The following is a 17,349-nucleotide window of genomic DNA, read 5'->3' as shown; positions in this document are numbered from 1 at the left end:
TTTGAAAGATTTAAATTAAAAAATTTAAAGAGAAAAAAGTTTAAGGTATGTGTTTTTCTTTGAAAGCAAGTAGAAATACTAAAATGGTTGTAACTCGTAAACCTTACAGACTGTTTTTACAAACATGAAATAATATAAGGTTTGAATAGCCTACTTTGCCTTGTCTCATTCATAACCCTTCTCCTTTTAAAAAAGAGTGAAGAGAAGGGAAAACATTATGTTGTGTGATTTGCAAGCTCACTTTTGAGGGTCTCTAATAAAGTTGCCTGCAATTGTATAAGGCAAGGTAAAAACTCCAATTGCATAGTTATAAGATACAAGTTTGTAATTAAAATGGAATATTAATGATAGTCCTGATTAAAAAAAAACAAATCCAATAGAATTAATAAATCATGTTCTCTGTCCTCTGCTGTGAAGTAAGGAATATATTGACTTCAAGTAAACGCCCTGTTGCAGTTTCTCATTCATTTTCATTCCAATTTAAAGGAAAAGATGGAGAAAAGAAAGAGCAAAAACCCTGGGACAACGCTTCACTTGCACAGATCAAGATCTTTTGTCCCTAAATGATGTCTCATTCTCTGTCCCACTTGCACACATTATGGTACCATAAGATATGATGTGATCTAACATAGAAATGGAACAAGTATATGGGAGATTGATGCTCAAATAAATAAGTGGCACTTCAGAAACTGCTTAACACAACTACTATAATTATAACTCATCAATCTTTTTTTCCCCAAAAGGACTTTAACTTACAAAATATAAGATCCCTATTTGAGAAACTCTACAATGGGACTAGTCAACAATATTTGATCATTTCTAATTGGTTATCTTATCTTTACTTCAACCAAATGCCCAACTTTGCTTTTCTTTTTTTCCTCCTTTTTTAACCCCACATTCACTTTCCTTTTCTTTGGAAGAAAACAGAAAGAGAAAAAGGAGGGAAGAGGAAAATAAATGGTGGTCATAATCACAAGTCACCATTATTTATGTGGTAGTAGTAAACAAGGAAGCTTCCTCTGAGTCAAAAGGTCAACGACACTCCTTCATGCTCTATTGCTTTGGAGCCCATATTTTCTGTGTTATTCTTTCTTTGGCATCATTTCCCGGAAGCTTGGTCTGAAAGAAACACAAAACTTACCCTATTCTACCCTATACTTTCCACATATTATCATTCAAATATTTCCATTAACTAAATGGAGAAGGTGCTCCATATATACACATTTTAGGACTCCATTAAATTCAAGTGTATGGTTTGATTGATGTCTTCAAACTCATTGCATCTTATCTGATTGCAATGACTTTTGAAGAGAATACCATTTATCAAACCTCATTTGCCTCAATCCCTCACTACACCATTCTAGAGTTTATCTTAGGGCTCTGCTTCACCGTTATCACCATCCTCATTCAGCTTCCTTATGAGTACATAGACAAAAACCCAGTTCCCACCGTAATCTTCAAGGATCGCCCAACAACCTTCCATGCCTTCTTAATATGCATAATTTTCGCCTTCTCAGGTGCAACCAGTGCACTTCTGGCATACAATAAGTCAGGGTTAGCAAGGTTCTTCGGGTATTATTCTATGGCTGCTATGACTTCTGCTTTGGCAATTCTCTTGTGGGCTGTGTATTGTACATGAATCAATTAGAAAGCTTAACTTAGATTCCAGAACCGCGATAGCTAGACCTGTACCTTGAATAGTTTCAGCTTCGATCTCTAGGATGCAATTTGTCTATCCCTCTATATGAGAGTCAGCATATGTAAAACTTCCAAATAAAATCTAAATTGAGTAAAAATTGATGGATTATTGAATAAAGAATTTGGTTATATTGCCTAAACATTATAATTGGTTATTGTTACTTGTAAACAGATAGTTACATCTTATTTTGTAACCTTCAATCCTATTTAATTTCAGCTTTACAACTTAGTTTCTCTATTGCTCCTGTCAAATAGTATTGCCTGTTAAGCAAAATTCCTTACCCTCACATTGCCTACCACTAAACTATAAATACACCATCATATATCTATAATACAACTAATTAGACAAGAAGTAGTGGATACTTTGTTGCAGTTGCTGATATACAAACGACACCCATCAGTGCATTTGCTGACAGATGCATCAGCAGCCACCAATGAGTAGCAATAGCAATATTTGCAGAATGTTTCCTTGTTTTCCTGAAAATGACACTTCTCGTTTCTACCCATGTTACTTCCAAGAAAACTTCACAAAGAGATGGAAGAGTTTTTTCCCAATGATTTTAGTGTTGAAAATTCAAGCTTCAGTGGTGAATTCCTATATTGGGTAAGAATGACCATATAATTTACAAGAACCCCCATATACCATACTAATTGCCCTTCATTGAGTTAAGGTGTGGTACACAGCTACTCTTATGCTTTGTTTGGTAGAGAAGAGAGAGATAGGGAAGAGAGAGTAGAGAAGAGAGAAGTTGAGTAGAGAGAAATGGGTGAGAAATAGAGTGAATTTATAGGTTGTTGGGTATGATAGAGATAGAAGGGAGAGAGAAGAGAAAAAGTTACTTTTTATATTAAAAAATGATTTTATTCAACATTAAATGATTTCTGGCGGTTCAAGATACTTTTCTGGCACCTCAAAACCGCCAGTAAAGTGCAAAAGCCGACAAAAAAAATAAAAGCACGCTAGCGGGCACCATGAAACCGCCAGTAAAGTGAAAAAGCTGGCAAAAAAAAATTAAAAGCACGTTAGCTCCCCATCTCTTCTCAATTTGAGGAGATTGAAAAAAGGCATGGGACCCACCTCTGCAACTCTCCCTATCTCTCTCTTCCCTTCCACCAAACAAGGGTGGTTTTCTAATCTCTTCTCTATCTCTCTCTCCCCTACTTCTCTCTTCCCCAACTCTCTCCTACCAAACAAGGCCTTACTCTTAGAGCATCTCTAATGGAGTCCTTATTTTGGGACCTTAAAATAAGATCCGGATCTTATTAGATCCCACCATTGAAGCTATCATACATGGCATGAGATCTTAGCATTAAGATATGTGTCTTAGCTCAGGTACTCTCTCAAATGTGAGATCTTAAATAAAATAATATTTTTTTTTCTCTCATTCAATACCATAACTAAAGTGAAAATTAGGGAGGAAAATAAATAATAAATATATTGGGTACTGTGGGTCCAGTCAAAAGTAAAATAAGATCTCAACCATTAGAGTAGGGGTGTACAAGGGATGGGTTGGGACGGGTTTTGGTTAACCCTAACCCGACCTTAAATGTTGATCGAGTCAATTCATATACCCTAACCCGTCCCTAGACCCGAAGCAACCCGACATTATGCGGGTCCAATTTAGGACGGGTCTATGTAGGACGGGACCGGGTTGGCCCGAGGGACAAAAAGTTTAAGACTATTTGATACTAATTGTAAAATTTAAATATAATAACATACTAAAAGAGTTATAAGTTGAAATTATTTTTTAAAAGAAATAACTTGAAATGATCCAATTCTTTCATAATCTATTGCGCTTGAGATGTTTACATTTTGTTTGATCATTTCTTCACTTGTCTCACATATGCATAATACACACATATGATTTTCTCTTGTTAGAGCATGAAAGTGTCCATAATTTGACTAACGTTTATTTAATTCATAAGGTAGATGTTAAACATTTTAATCTCATCTACATGGTAAGATAAATTTGAGCACCATGTATCACATTTTAATCATTATAACAAATTAAAATTTTATAAAATATATATGTGGGACGGGCTGGGTGACCCGAGTGTCAACCCGAACCCCTACCCGAAGTCGGGTAACTCGAAGATCAACCCGAACCCGATCTCTTTTAATGATCGGGCCGGGTTCAACCCGGCCCTAAAGGCTTGGGCCAAGACGGGTTGGCGGGTAGGGCCGGGTCTTGTACACCCCTACATTAGAGTGAAATGTGCATGAAGACCTTATGAGTGTCTTAAATCCTATGTGGCAATTTGGGCCCACAAAAATTGAGTTAAGTCCCAAAATAAGTTCCTACCATTGGAGATGCTCTTATAATGCTTAGAATATGAAATAAACATCAGATTCCCTTACTTGTTGGGCTCTCCCTAACCCAGCAACTGGTATCAAAGCCTAAAATTCGGTTAAGGTTGTGTTTTGTTGTTTAGTATATGAAATTAACGTCATATCTTATTGTTATTGGGCTTTCCCAGATCACTGGTACCTAGTCCACACTTCATTGAGACTCTTACTTCTTCCTCTATGTGATTGTAATGTTTGCATCTTTAGGTGATTTCCAATGATTAATTCCCTGATAAGTTCCTCTTCTTGTAATATCAGCTTCAAGATATCATACCTCCTCCTTGCCAGATCTCTCCAATACATGGAATATCTTTGGACATCTAACTAGAATTATCCAAAAGATCTTTGGTCATGGAATATCACATGTTGATAGAGTTGATGTCTTCATCCATAGAGTTTACAAAGTCGCTTATACTAATAGAGTTTTCCGTTGGGTCAAACTTGGGTCTCTAAATACGTGCACTGTCGTTGGGCTGATCAACAAGACTCGCCGCCTAGTCACAACATTGCCAAGAAAACTTTCGACACAAGGAGTCGATCACACTTGAGTTGGACACCAAATCTTTCACCAAAAACCTTAAATCATTAGGTATATGAGTCATCTCACTTATAAACCGCTCTAAGTTATCCTTATCTTCCAACGTGAGACTTACTCACAATCATCACAACATTTTCACCATCCCAAACATCATACTAGTCCCTCCCTAGACATTGTTGGTGCCATTGTTCAGCATCCTAAACCCCATAAACTTTCAAATTAGTCCATGGTTTCATTCACTAATTAAATCAACCATATGCAAAACCATTTTTCAGAGCAAATTAAAGAGAAATTAGAATTCAAGCTAACACCTACCAAACCAGATCAGGCGCCCAATCGTTTTGAATCATTACCCTAAATTCAAAACCCCAATCATTTTATCAAACACTTGAAATGCAGAGGTAAAGTAAGCACTAAGCAGTCAGTGAACTTACATGAAGCTAAAGGAAGCAAATCCAACAGATCCTGAATTGTTTCCTCTCATGAAAACAGGAGAGGAAAAAGTTGCAATTTATTTTCAGTTTTTCACACATGACCGTAGTACCACCCCACCCCACGCAATCTCTTGTTTTGTCACGTTGTGGAGCGTGCGAAAGCACACGTGTGACAGTCAAACTGTGTGAAGTCCACACCCACCACACGCTCACCACAGCCAACCTCACCCCCGCTCCATCATTCCATAAACACCCCTGACACTTCAAATAAAACCACCCACCCAACTCCCCTGTAGAGGGCAAAATCGTAGTTTCAAATTTCAACCCTCTCATTCTCCACTACAAAATCTCGCATGACGACAACACTTTCCTCACAGACAGTTGCACTTCATGGCGAGTAATAACTCCTCCAAACTCGCAGCGGTTGTTATCATCTCGGCGTTGCTATTAGCGGCGTTGCCGGTGCCGGCGAGGGGAGAACAAGAATGCTCCTCCAAGCACGAAGGAAAGTGCCATGACAAGAACAAGGCATTGAAGCTGAAAATCATCGCCATCTTCTGCATTCTGGTAACCAGCATGCTAGGCATCTGCCTCCCAATCTTCTCCGGCGCCGTCCCCGCCTTGAATCCAAACGGCGACCTCTTCGCCATCGTAAAAGCCTTCGCCTCCGGCGTCATACTCGCCACCGGTTACATGCATGTTTTGCCTGACTCGTTTGACGACCTCACCTCGCCGTGCTTGCCGGAACGCCCCTGGCACAAGTTCCCCTTCACCACGTTTGTTGCTATGCTCTCCGCTGTTTTTACTCTCATGGTTGATTCCTTCTCCATCAGCTTCTTCAAGAAGAAGCTTTCTGCCGTGTCGTCGGAAGGTGGTGATCCTCGTGAGCCCAAGGAATTGGAAAACGTTGGCGGTTATGATCATCATCATGCACATGGAATGCTTGTGACGACGGGTGTAAATGCAGAACAGTTGCTCCGCCACCGGGTTGTGGCTCAGGTTAACTACTACTCCCTCCATTTTAAGCATTTTCTACTATCTATACATTTATTTAATATTATATCTCTCGCATTGTATTTGTATCTATCGCAATTGTCATGAATTAAACTTAAATGTCAAACAACCAGTTATCCGTCCCCGAATGGTAAGAGCTAAGAGACATATGAGTTGGAGTGAGGAGGTCTAGATCAATTTCTGGATGGCGCAATTTATCTTTTCGATGTAAAAAAAATCAGTTATCTCACCCTTCACGCAAGAGCCCATTGGTCTTAAAGTGGGGATAATGCACAAAATTAGCTAGGTGCTTAAATTCTACTTTTTTTTTAATTTGAAAGTGAGGGAGAAGGATCGAACTCTACACCGCTAAGTCATAGAGACTCTGATATATGATGTGAAATAATTAATGATAATTAGTTGAAATTTGTTATAAACTTATTGTAATTGCGATGTTCTGTGCAGGTGTTGGAGCTAGGCATTGTGGTGCACTCAGTGGTGATTGGTTTGTCAATGGGAGCTTCTGAGAATCCATGCACAATTAGGCCTCTGATGGCAGCACTTTGCTTCCATCAACTCTTTGAGGGAATGGGATTGGGTGGTTGTATACTTCAGGCTGAGTATGGATTCAAGGTGAAAGCGATTATGATATTCTTCTTCTCCGTGACGACGCCATTTGGGATTGTGTTGGGGATTGGTTTGTCGAAGGTGTACAGCGATACTAGTCCGACTTCTCTGATCGTGGAGGGGATTCTGAACGCGGTGTCCGCGGGGCTTCTGAATTATATGGCGCTGGTGGATTTGCTGGCTGCAGATTTCATGGGGCCTAAGTTGCAGAGCAGAGTGAGGCTTCAGTTGTGGGCGTTCGTGGCGGTTTTACTTGGGGCAGGGGGCATGTCTGTGATGGCAATTTGGGCATAGATGTTGATGATTTCGTGGAACCCTTTCGTGAATTACCATGACATTTGTTTGTTGGTTGCATGTTGCAACTCAATTTTGGCATGAAATAGTAATGCAAGAATTCAACAAAATCATTTAGCAGTTATTACTTTCTGTTATTAGCTTAGTTAATAGTTAGTTAATTTAGTTAGTCACTATTTTCTATCAAGCTTTGTAATAAGAAATTTCGTTCTTATGCTATTCTCTCTTCTTCTCTACTAGTTTCACCGTCTTCTTCTCTACTATGTTTCCTTTTCTTCTTTGGGGTTTCTGACCAAACAAAGTATGAAATAGAAGGAAAAATTAAATGCACCACGTTGTGCCGCAAAAAATTGCCACAAAAATGGGTGTTCGAGTAGTCTACCACTATTTGGTAGTACACCAATCTATTTGGTTATTTGATCTTATGATTTACAAGTTGTGACCAATATGTATAACATGATCAATCAGTATAGGAAACTGGGTAGCCACATTAACTAAGGAAGTCAAAAGAGTCTCGTTGAGGCAGAGGAAACTATTGCTATAGATATCCAAACAAGGTTTGTTCATATTATGGAAAATTAGGACACATGTAGTTGGGGTTTGTTAAAGGAAACATATTTCCATTGAATTTTAAGTTCAAAAGTTCAAGTTATGCAAACAATAGTGAATCAAATGAGATTTAATTTGATGAAGTGAAGATTACAAAAGAAAGCAAAGAGATAGAAAATGGTAACTCTTTCAGTCCTGAGCAAGATATAAGAACATCAGAATGTTGTTCAACAAGCTACACAATGCAATGTTGGAACAACACCAATCACCAATGGTTAATAAATTTGGATCAACTAGTTCAGCAACTACTGATTTTGTTAACAGACAAGGTAAATCTCTAGTTTAATCTTGTAGTAAGTACAAAATTGAGAATTGTTGGATCATGGATTCCAGGGCAACTAATCACACGTATGTGTTCATCTACGTTCTGTTTATTGGTTTTGAGAACATTTCTTCTATATATGTTAAGTTACCCAAAAGGTGAAAGTTTATTAGTTGTACCGTATGCAGGAAATGTTTGTATCACTCCACAATCACACTTACCAATCATAACCTTTGATATTTTCTCACTGTTTTGGATTATTATAGTAGGTTCACTTGGGTTATTCTCATGGACACTAGAAAACCCCTAAAAAACATTTGCTCATATATGAAGATCAAAGATAACTCTTAAACACAAATCTCCATTGCTATCATCTGGAATTATCATCTTAATCCACACTGGATTGATTTTGACATGATCGAGATGATGGTGTCGCATTTTCAAGAACTTCCTCTCTTTCTTTTTCGTCCAAACCTGTTTTGAGCTAATTGTTTGTTGTCTCGAATCAATTGGCTAGCTTATTGTTAATGTTACCAACCACAAACAAAACACCACTTCTGCATAGTTCCATCGTGTAACAATCAGATTAAGCCACCTTTTATTGTTTGCCAAATCTAAGTTTACTAGTTTTTAACCCGTGCCTTGCACGGGGAATTTAATTTTGGATTTATTTTTTTTAATTTTTGTTAATTAATTAATATCTTTTTTTATTTATTCTATATAAGTATTTGGTTTATTTTTAGTTTTTTGCACATTTGTGGTGTAGGTTTTTTTTTTGCAAAGTAATGTGTTTATAGGGTCGAAAGCACATTTAAATTGACGTATGCACGAAGATTTGCAAACATAAAATGATTTATTGAATATTTTAGTAACATGGTCAATATACGAAAAAAAAAAGTCAAAATGTTTGAAAGTGACCACCGAGGTCAATTTACCAAAAAAAAATTTGTCAATGTGGGTAAAGACATAAAAATGGAAGTTTAGAACAAACGCTATTTATTTGCAAACAATCTTAAGGAAATGCAACTAAATCTTTGAAACCTTGATCTTTTTCAACATTTATGCATCTTTACTTCCAACAACTTATGTTATGGAACCATCGTCTGAACGACGTTTAATAGGTGTGTTGGAGTCTTCAACTATTGCTGGAGGTGTGTTTCGTTTACCACTTTTAGTGATTGTCTGCAAAAGAAACCTATTTTATAATAGTGATGACCAATGTCTAAACTAAACGTATTTTACAATAGTGATGATCAATACCTCAGTCAGAGATTTTACATTTGAATCGGAAATATCAGAAATCAGAAATCATGATGTAGATATAAATAACAATTATGAATATAAAACGTGTATCAAAATCTTTTTTTCCCTATTATAACGTTATGAATTTAAAGCAATTAAATTCAATGAAATAGTATAAGAGTTTATGGTCTAATTAATTGATATTTTATCTCATTATTCATGTGTTGTTAATTTCCCATAATAGGTGATTTTTAAATTAGTTTAATAAGTATTTAAGTTTGTAGTTAGTGTTTAAAAATCTCTAACCCCATGAATTTTTTATTTAAAACGCATTTTTGTTTAGTGTAATCCTAACATTATATGTTTATTTACTAATTTAATAATGTATTCATTAATACTAAGTTAATAATATAATTAGTAATTTTTTTATTTAATAAAAACGTTAAATGAAAATCAATGTCTGTTTTTTTTTAATAAAAAAAAAGTCTAATAAATTAAACTAAAAGTGATGAGAACATACTGATATGCAAGTAACCAAATTTTAATACTTGTGCTTGGGAAAAGCGCCAGGAACTCATCTTTTTCAGTAACGTTTAATCTATCAATCGTAACGTTCATTACTTGAGTATGAACTCTGTCACACTCAAATAATCTTCGAAGAAACAAAAATTATGTTGTTATTTGTCATCTAAATTTGTTCAAAGTAATATGAAATCCACAGTACATACATACCTTTCTCTGTAGGACACTGCTTGTGGAATGTCAGGATTGAACATTACTTTAGTGCAGTTTAACCCAGCAGTTAGTTTATATTCCCCTGGAAAAAAAAATTAGCGATCGATTGTAAGTTTAAGTTTGAACATGTTGATTTATTATATAGAAGTTTATGTTTGTTTGTTGCTCAAAATAATTAAATGTACCTTGATGAATTGTTACAACTCTCAACAATATGATAATCACAACATGTTTGTTGTCTTTTAAATCTAGAAGTGCATCCAATTCGTCGACAAATGGGCTGTATAAAAAACATTTAATTTTTTTGCTGGAAAAAAATTAAATAAAAGTTGTTAACTTTCTTCTGTAGGAATTTATAGAAATTAATAATACTAATTTTTTATTGATAAAAGCAAATTTACCCTTGAGATTCAAGTTCAATGTCTCTGCTCTGCGTATGGGCTCCATTCCGCTCAAATCCGTTGTAATTTCCGACGTGCGTTACTTCGCCCATAACATCTATTTTAATGGTAATGTGAATACATGGAAGTGTTGATGTATTTGAAGTTATTTAAATGAAGGTAAATATTTACATACCAACTAAGAACCGCTCGTCAAAGTCAGGATTTAGAATTTCATGCACGTTGTCAAATATCAGATCACGCACAGGAAACACATCTTTATTATATGGAACCATCCTTGTTCTACTTTGCAAGTGTATCTTGTAGATATGCCTAGATGCACTAAGACCTCGGAAATTATGTCATACCCAGAAATATTCAACTTAGTATAAGTTGAGTTTTTTTAAAAATTTAATGTGTTATCCAATTTTTTACTTGATTCTGAATTTTTAATTTATGTATGTAGGTTTTATTTACTTAATTAACACACATAATTTTGTATAATTAATGTATATAATCAAGTAATTGTAATTAAGGAATTATTACTAAGTTGTTGCTTGATTTTTTAAAAATAAATCGATGTAATTAATGTACTTAATTGTGATGGATGAATTTTAAAATTAAATCAATGTTATTAATTTTGTTTTTTTAATTCTAATTTAAAAGTATTTTAATTCGATTTTCCTAAATAACAGTCAACGGTTTTAAGGAAAGAAATTTTTAAGGAATATTTGTTAAAAATAATTGAATGTAATTAAGGTAGTTAGACTATTTTGTTATTTTGAATTTAATGTACTTTATCACGTTATTAATGCAATAAATTTGGTGTTTTTTTAATAAATATGGTTTTTTTACGCATTAAATGTTGAAAAAATACCTTTATTTAAATTTTAATTTTTTAAATGCTAAATATCATAAATGCGCTCGATTATTTATTGACTAAAAGTTAATGCAGAAAAAAATCATTAAATGTGTGACTAAAACACATAAATGCGCGTGATTATTGAAGGAATAAAAGTAAATGTAGGAAAAAGTCATGAAAATGCGTTTATTAATTTGTAATGTGAGAATTTATGATTTTTAATCACTTATTTAATTTATTTATGTATTATTAAATTCGTAGTGTAATATGTTTTAATACGATTGTTCAACATTATTTCTGGACAATTTGTAAAGAAGCAAAACGTATAAAGAAAACCAATAAATTTGTGATGCCTCATAAATTTTACCGTCATACAAATTTCATAAAATTCAGAATTATTTAGGATAGACTGATCGGAAATTGACGTCTTTCAAACTTAAACGAGTAACCTGAGACAGATGGAACCATGTCCATTCTTGGAATGAAAATGTCTTCTCCAATGTTGGTTCCTGTTATTACAGTGGCCTTTATAACATTTGTTCCAAGATCAGCCACTATTAGCCGCGTTCCAATGCATAAACTGACTGCTTGATCTATATTTCTCAATAGCATTATCGGAGCACCTTCCTTCAATATAATTTTGTGATTTGGTATTTCTGAGCATGTAATATCATTTAAGAATTCAGTAGTAAACCACTTTGATTGTAGTTCAGTGTCCTCGTCAGATTTGCAAGTGCTATCTAAGCTTAAGTACTCTATTGTATTACCTGGTAGTAAATCAAGCATAAAATAATTAACTTTCTCAACACATTCCAATGTAGGACACAATATGCATCGTTCTTCCAAAAACTTTTCAGTCTTCATGTTCTGCACCAAATTGGGATATGTAAATCAACCAGGTCAAGAAGTGGATTTTCACTATCATGTATCAAAAGATCTTCAGGAATTTCAATATCTGATTCACCACGCTCATTTGATTCGAAATCACCATCTCCGATTTTGAGAATTTAGTCAGCAAATTCTTTAATTTCTGTTGCAAGCTCTGGTGAACCTGTTGTGCGTAATCTCATGTTTTTAGTGAGCTTTAAAACTTTACAGTATTTCCAAAGATCAGAAGAATTTACTATAGCAGATACAATGTCTTGCCTTCCACATTTTGGAATGACTGGAAGAATTTGTCTGAAGTCACCACCAAGAACTACAACCTTACCGCCAAATGGTTTGTCCATGTTGCTTTCATCTTCCTGTCTCATGATATCGCGCAAAGTCCTATCAAGTGCCTCAAAACAATTCTTATTTAACATAGGAGCTTCATCCCAAATGATCAATTTGGCACAGATCAGTAAATTTGCCCTTAAACTACCTTGTTTGATGTTGCAAGTAGTTGTTTCATCGGTTTGCAATGGAATGCAAAATTTGGAATGTGTTGTTCTACCACCCGGCAACAACAAAGAAGCAATACCACTTGAAGCAACATTCAGAACAATCATACCCATTGAACGGATGGCTGCAGATAATGTATTCCAGACAAAAGTTTTGCCCGTTCCTCCATATCCATACAAAAAGTAAAATCCGCCACTATCAGACAACACCGATTGCATTATGTTGTCATATACACCCTTCTGTTCTGCTGTCATCATTGTTAGATAGGATGCATGTTTATTTGTCATTTCTTCTTTGTTGTAGTTAAGCTCATCTACTATGAACTTGTTTTGAAACTATTCCACATCATCAAAAATTGGATAGGGCAGACAACTATGTTCCTTTAGATATTTTCCATTTCTTTAAAGTATTTTCTCTATCTCAGCCAAACACAAATTTTGTAACTGATCATCTTCAATATTTAGTCCTTAAAAAATCATCAAAGCCGATTTTTAACACCCCATAAAATTCGAAATTTATCATTAATTCATTTTAAAATTAGTAGCTGCGTGTAAATATTAGTCCAGTAAGAAGTAATGTAGTAAAAAATTAATAGTATATTTAAAATTGTTATTTTTAATGAATAGGATATAGTTTTTACTGTTTTTTGCACAGTCTAAAAATAATCAATGAATAAAAATTAAAGTTTTTAAAAGACCGTCCCTAAGGTTTTAAATATGGTAATATTTATAAAAAAGGACATGAACACGAGTATTAAATATGGTAATATTTATAAAAAAGGAAATGAACGCGGTTTTTAAAACGAAAACAATATAACAGTATATATGTATTTATAATTTTGAATTAAAATCATTAAAATTTGAGTATTAAAACCTTTTTTTAAAGCGTTAAAGAATATTCGAAATTAAAGTTCTGATCATTAACTATCATTAATGTATTTTAGACACAATAAATAGGTGTGGAAAATATTTTTCTTTTTAATGAACGGAAATTTGTCGTCAATGTTTGTACTCCCTCTGTTCCTAAATAACCGACACTATTTTTAGCTGAATTTTGTCCCTAATTAGCTGTCACTTTACAAAGTTCAAGAGAACATTAATTATACTTTACCAATTGTACCCTTCATTTATTGGCGGTAGGAAGATTGAAATGTTAGAATTAATGAGAGAGATAAAGGGTATAATAGAAAGTTACATAGTACTTTTAATAAAACAAGAACATTAATTATTATTTCTTAATACTTGTACAACAACCTTAAAATGTCAGTTCTATAGGAACGGAGGGAGTATTATGTATTGACTAATAATAATTGATTTTTAAAACCATTAAATAGGTGTATTAATGTTTTTTTATTATTGACTAAAATTTGAATGTTGTAAATCAAATTAATGTAACGTATATGTAATTTCGTTGATTAACAGTAATGTATTTAATAACATTAAATGAAAATAAACATCATTTTAAATTAATTACACATTAATAAAGGAGTTAATTTGTATTTATAATCTTGAATTTAAATCAATAAAAATGATATTTAAAATCGTTTTTTTCTTAAAACGTTACAGGATAATCGAAATTAAATTTTTGATCGTTCACTAACATTAATGTTTTTTTAAAAAGTCAAATAGGTGTGTAAAATAAATTTATATTTAAGAAACAGTTTTTATTATTAATTGACAAATAAATAATGAATGCTAAAAGCATTGAATAGGGGTATTATTGTTTTCTATCATTGACTAAAATTTGAATGTTGTAAATCAAATTAATTTAATGTATATGTAATTTCGTTGCCTAACATTAATGTTTTTACTAACTTTAAATATCAATTAATTATAAACACCATTTTAAATTAATTACACATGAATAAAGTTCCTTAATGTCTTTTATGATTTTAAATAAGGAAATTAATATAATTAAGTGGTTTATATAAGGAAATTGAAGGAAATTAATAATTAATTTTAAAAATATTTTCCCTAAATAAATTGTGGATGCATTAAAATTTCTTAAATTATTTTAAATTTCCTTATTTAAAAAAACGAAAATAACATTTATTTCATAAAGCATTTAATTTCTTTAATTATTTTAAATAAGGAAATTAATATACTTAAGTGGTTTATATAAGGAAATTGAAGGAAATAATTAATTAATTTTGAAAATATTTTCCATAAATAAGTTGTTAATGCATTAAAATTTATTTATTTATTTTAATTTTCCTTATTAAAAAAACGAAAATAGAATTTATTTCATAAAACATTTAATGTCTTTTATGATTTTAAATAAGGAAATTAATATAATTAGGTGGTTTATATAAGGAAATTAACGGAAATAAATAATTAATTTCGAAAATATTTTCCATAAATAAATAGCCAATGCATTAAAATTTATTTAGTTATTTTAAATTTCCTTATTTAAAAAAAAACGAAAATAACATTTATTTCATAAAGCATTTAATGTCTTTTATGATTTTAAATAAGGAAATTAATATCATTATTAAGTGGTTTATATAAGGAAATTGAAGGAAATAAACAATTATTTTCGAAAATAAGTTCCTTAAATAAATTGTCAATGCATTGAAATTTATTTAATTATTTGAAATTTCCTTATTAAAAAAACGAAAAATAGCATTTATTCCATAAATCTTTTAATGTCTTTTATGATTTTAAATAAGGAAATTAATATAATTAAGTGGTTTATATAAGAAAATTGAAGGAAATAAATAATTAATTTCGAAAATATTTTCTTTAAATAAATAGTTAATGCATTAAAATTTATTTAATTATTTTAAATTTCCTTATTAAAAAAACAAAAATAGCATTTATTCCATAAAGCTTTTAATGTCTTTTATGATTTTAAATAAGGAAACTAATTAATATAATTAAGTGGTTTTAATAAGGAAATTAAAGGAAATAAATAATTAATTTCGAAAATATTTTTCCTTATATAAAACTTGGCTACCGAATTTAGAAAGTAATTAATTTTTTTTACCTTTTTTTATCATTTTAAAATTTGAAATTATTTTAAAACCAAGGAAAAAGGGAGTCATGTAATTAATTATTTAAACGTTTTTTTTTTTCATCTTAAAAAGGGAACTTATTTCAAAAAGGATTTTTTTTTAAAAAAATCGTATAAAGCAATAATTTGACATGAATGATATTGATATTAGACTAACTTAAATTGGCTGTTAAAAACAGTTTTTATTTTTAAAAAGGTAAGGTAAAAAAGTGTTTTTGGTATTGGACTAAAGTTTTTTTTAAATATAATCTTGTTTGGATCCTGACCGTACAGTTCTGCGATTTCTACTACAGTTCAGGAGGGGAGGTGGGATCCCATTTGTACGGTTCGAAATGGTCCTGGTCTGTCCCATCTCGTTTTTGCAGATGATGTTCTTCTCTTTTTTAAAGCGAAGGACAGCCAAGTGGCTTGCTTAAAGGAGCTGCTAGATAATTTTTGTAACGCATCAGGCTTGAAGGTTAATGAAGCGAAATCCAAAATCTTGGGGTATGCAGGGCTGAGTACCCAGAAAAAAAAACAGAATTGTTGGTATTGCTGGCTTTCAATTTACTTCTGATATTGGCAGGTATTTGGGATTTCCTATTTTCCAGAAGAGGATTAATAAGCAGGATTTTAATTTTATTTTTGATAGAATTAATTCTCGCTTGGCGGGTTGGAAGTGCAAACTTTTGAATAGAGCAGGAAGAGTAACTCTGGCACAATCAGTTCTTACTGCTATGCCAGCCTATTGTATGAGTCAGGTTTGGATGCCTCAGGGTGTGTGTGACAAACTGGATGCTACTGTCAGGAATTTTATTTGGAAAAATAGGGATGGCCGTGGTATTCACTTGGTTGGGTGGGATCGTATTGCTCTCCCAAAGAGACTTGGTGGCATAGGTTTGAGAAAAACTAGAGACCATAATGTGGCTTTATTGGGTAAGCATGTGTGGGAGATCCTTGTGGACTCTAATAAACCCTGGGTGCAACTTATGAAAGCTCGTTATTTTCCAAATTGTTCCTTTTTGCTTGCAACTGAGAACCAAGGATCGTCGGTTTGGAGGGGTTTCTTGAAGGCTAGAGAGGTGTTGCGTCCTGGCTTTGAATTTAAGATTGGTAATGGCTTGTCATCTTTCTGGCATACACCCTGGTGCACTCCTCAGCCGCTGTGTCAGCTTGTGGACTTTGTACATTTTTATGATGTAGAGCTGCAATTAAAGGATATTTGGGATGGTGAGCACTGGCGGTTGGAACGGTTATGGACGGCATTACCTGCTAACTTGGTTGCTATTATTAATGAGGTTGCTGGTAGAATCAATCCTGGAGTTGCAGATAGTGTTCGTTGGTCTGGGCACATCACAGGAGAGTATTCCACGGCTTTTGGCTATAATTGGATTATTAGCTAGCGTATGCTTGCAGCTCCTGGTGACAACTCTCTGAATTGGACCTGGATTTGGCGTTTAAAAACACCTTTGAAGTGCTCTTTGCTTGTCTGGCTAGCGGTGCAGAATGCCCTTCCAACAAATGCATGTCGATTCCAGAGGGGTATGGCTGCGTCTGATAGGTGCACCTTGTGCAATGCCGGTGAAGAAACGGTTCTCCATTGCCTTCGTGATTGTGACCAAGCTTTGCGGGTCTAGCGGCGCATGGGCTTTACAACGACAGGACCTTCGCTTGGCACCCCAGATTGCAGCGCTTGGCTTCGAGACATGCTGGGGGACTCCAACCCTATTGCAGCAGCAACTTTGTGGTGGATTTGGAGGGCTAGGTGCTCGTTTTGCATGGAGCACACGCAGCTGAACATTCATCTTCTTGCTTCCCATATTACGACCATGGCTTCTGATTTGAGCTACTGTTTCGGGGAGCCTGGTACGGTGGGTCTCGCGGCTCCCCCAAGGCTGGTTTCTTGGCTTCCTCGGGATGAGCATAGCATGGTCATTAATGTGGATGGCAGTGT

At 33.7% G+C, this 17,349-nt stretch overlaps 4 protein-coding genes across 5 annotated transcripts; 2 read left to right on the top strand and 2 right to left on the bottom strand.

Moving 5' to 3' along the window:
* The first annotated feature begins 948 nt into the window (after positions 1 to 948).
* On the top strand, positions 949 to 7,038 carry LOC130739666 (fe(2+) transport protein 1-like). 2 transcript variants are annotated; one of them, XM_057592032.1, is made up of 4 exons: positions 949 to 1,117; positions 2,044 to 2,053; positions 5,496 to 6,016; positions 6,476 to 7,038. In XM_057592032.1, exons 1-4 carry the CDS (start codon positions 1,049 to 1,051, stop codon positions 6,929 to 6,931), a joined length of 1,056 nt encoding a protein of 351 aa, XP_057448015.1. In that variant the 5' UTR covers positions 949 to 1,048; the 3' UTR covers positions 6,932 to 7,038. The 2 variants fall into 2 exon arrangements, with proteins under 2 accessions (XP_057448015.1, XP_057448014.1); XM_057592031.1 differs by lacking the exons at positions 949 to 1,117; positions 2,044 to 2,053 and having other exon boundaries at positions 5,403 to 6,016.
* Positions 7,039 to 11,420: 4,382 nt separating this feature from the next.
* On the bottom strand, positions 11,421 to 11,885 carry LOC130737046 (uncharacterized). Its single transcript, XM_057588816.1, has one exon. It carries the CDS (start codon positions 11,883 to 11,885, stop codon positions 11,421 to 11,423), a length of 465 nt encoding a protein of 154 aa, XP_057444799.1.
* Positions 11,886 to 12,028: 143 nt separating this feature from the next.
* On the bottom strand, positions 12,029 to 12,658 carry LOC130737045 (uncharacterized). Its single transcript, XM_057588815.1, has one exon. It carries the CDS (start codon positions 12,656 to 12,658, stop codon positions 12,029 to 12,031), a length of 630 nt encoding a protein of 209 aa, XP_057444798.1.
* A 3,474-nt stretch (positions 12,659 to 16,132) lies between these two features.
* LOC130737044 (uncharacterized mitochondrial protein AtMg00310-like) lies at positions 16,133 to 16,798 on the top strand. Its single transcript, XM_057588814.1, has one exon. The coding sequence runs from the start codon at positions 16,133 to 16,135 to the stop codon at positions 16,796 to 16,798; it is 666 nt and encodes a 221-aa protein (XP_057444797.1).
* The last annotated feature ends 551 nt before the right edge of the window (positions 16,799 to 17,349 follow it).

Source organism: Lotus japonicus, chromosome 2 (assembly GCF_012489685.1).
Source record: "Lotus japonicus ecotype B-129 chromosome 2, LjGifu_v1.2".
NCBI classification, from domain to species: Eukaryota; Viridiplantae; Streptophyta; class Magnoliopsida; order Fabales; family Fabaceae; genus Lotus; species Lotus japonicus.
The sequence above is the reverse complement of the archived record's forward strand: the minus strand, read 5'-3'. Positions and strand labels throughout refer to the sequence as shown.

Bases quoted from the DNA above. Each gene is read 5' to 3' on its own strand.
- LOC130737045 (XM_057588815.1), bottom strand. From the start codon at position 12,658: ATGACAGCAGAACAGAAGGGTGTATATGACAACATAATGCAATCGGTG.
- LOC130739666 (XM_057592031.1), top strand. From the start codon at position 5,408: ATGGCGAGTAATAACTCCTCCAAACTCGCAGCGGTTGTTATCATCTCG. The intron at 6,017-6,475 runs GTTAACTACTAC...TGTTCTGTGCAG, and splicing joins GCCACCGGGTTGTGGCTCAG to GTGTTGGAGCTAGGCATTGT.
- LOC130737046 (XM_057588816.1), bottom strand. From the start codon at position 11,885: ATGAAGACTGAAAAGTTTTTGGAAGAACGATGCATATTGTGTCCTACA.
- LOC130737044 (XM_057588814.1), top strand. From the start codon at position 16,133: ATGCCAGCCTATTGTATGAGTCAGGTTTGGATGCCTCAGGGTGTGTGT.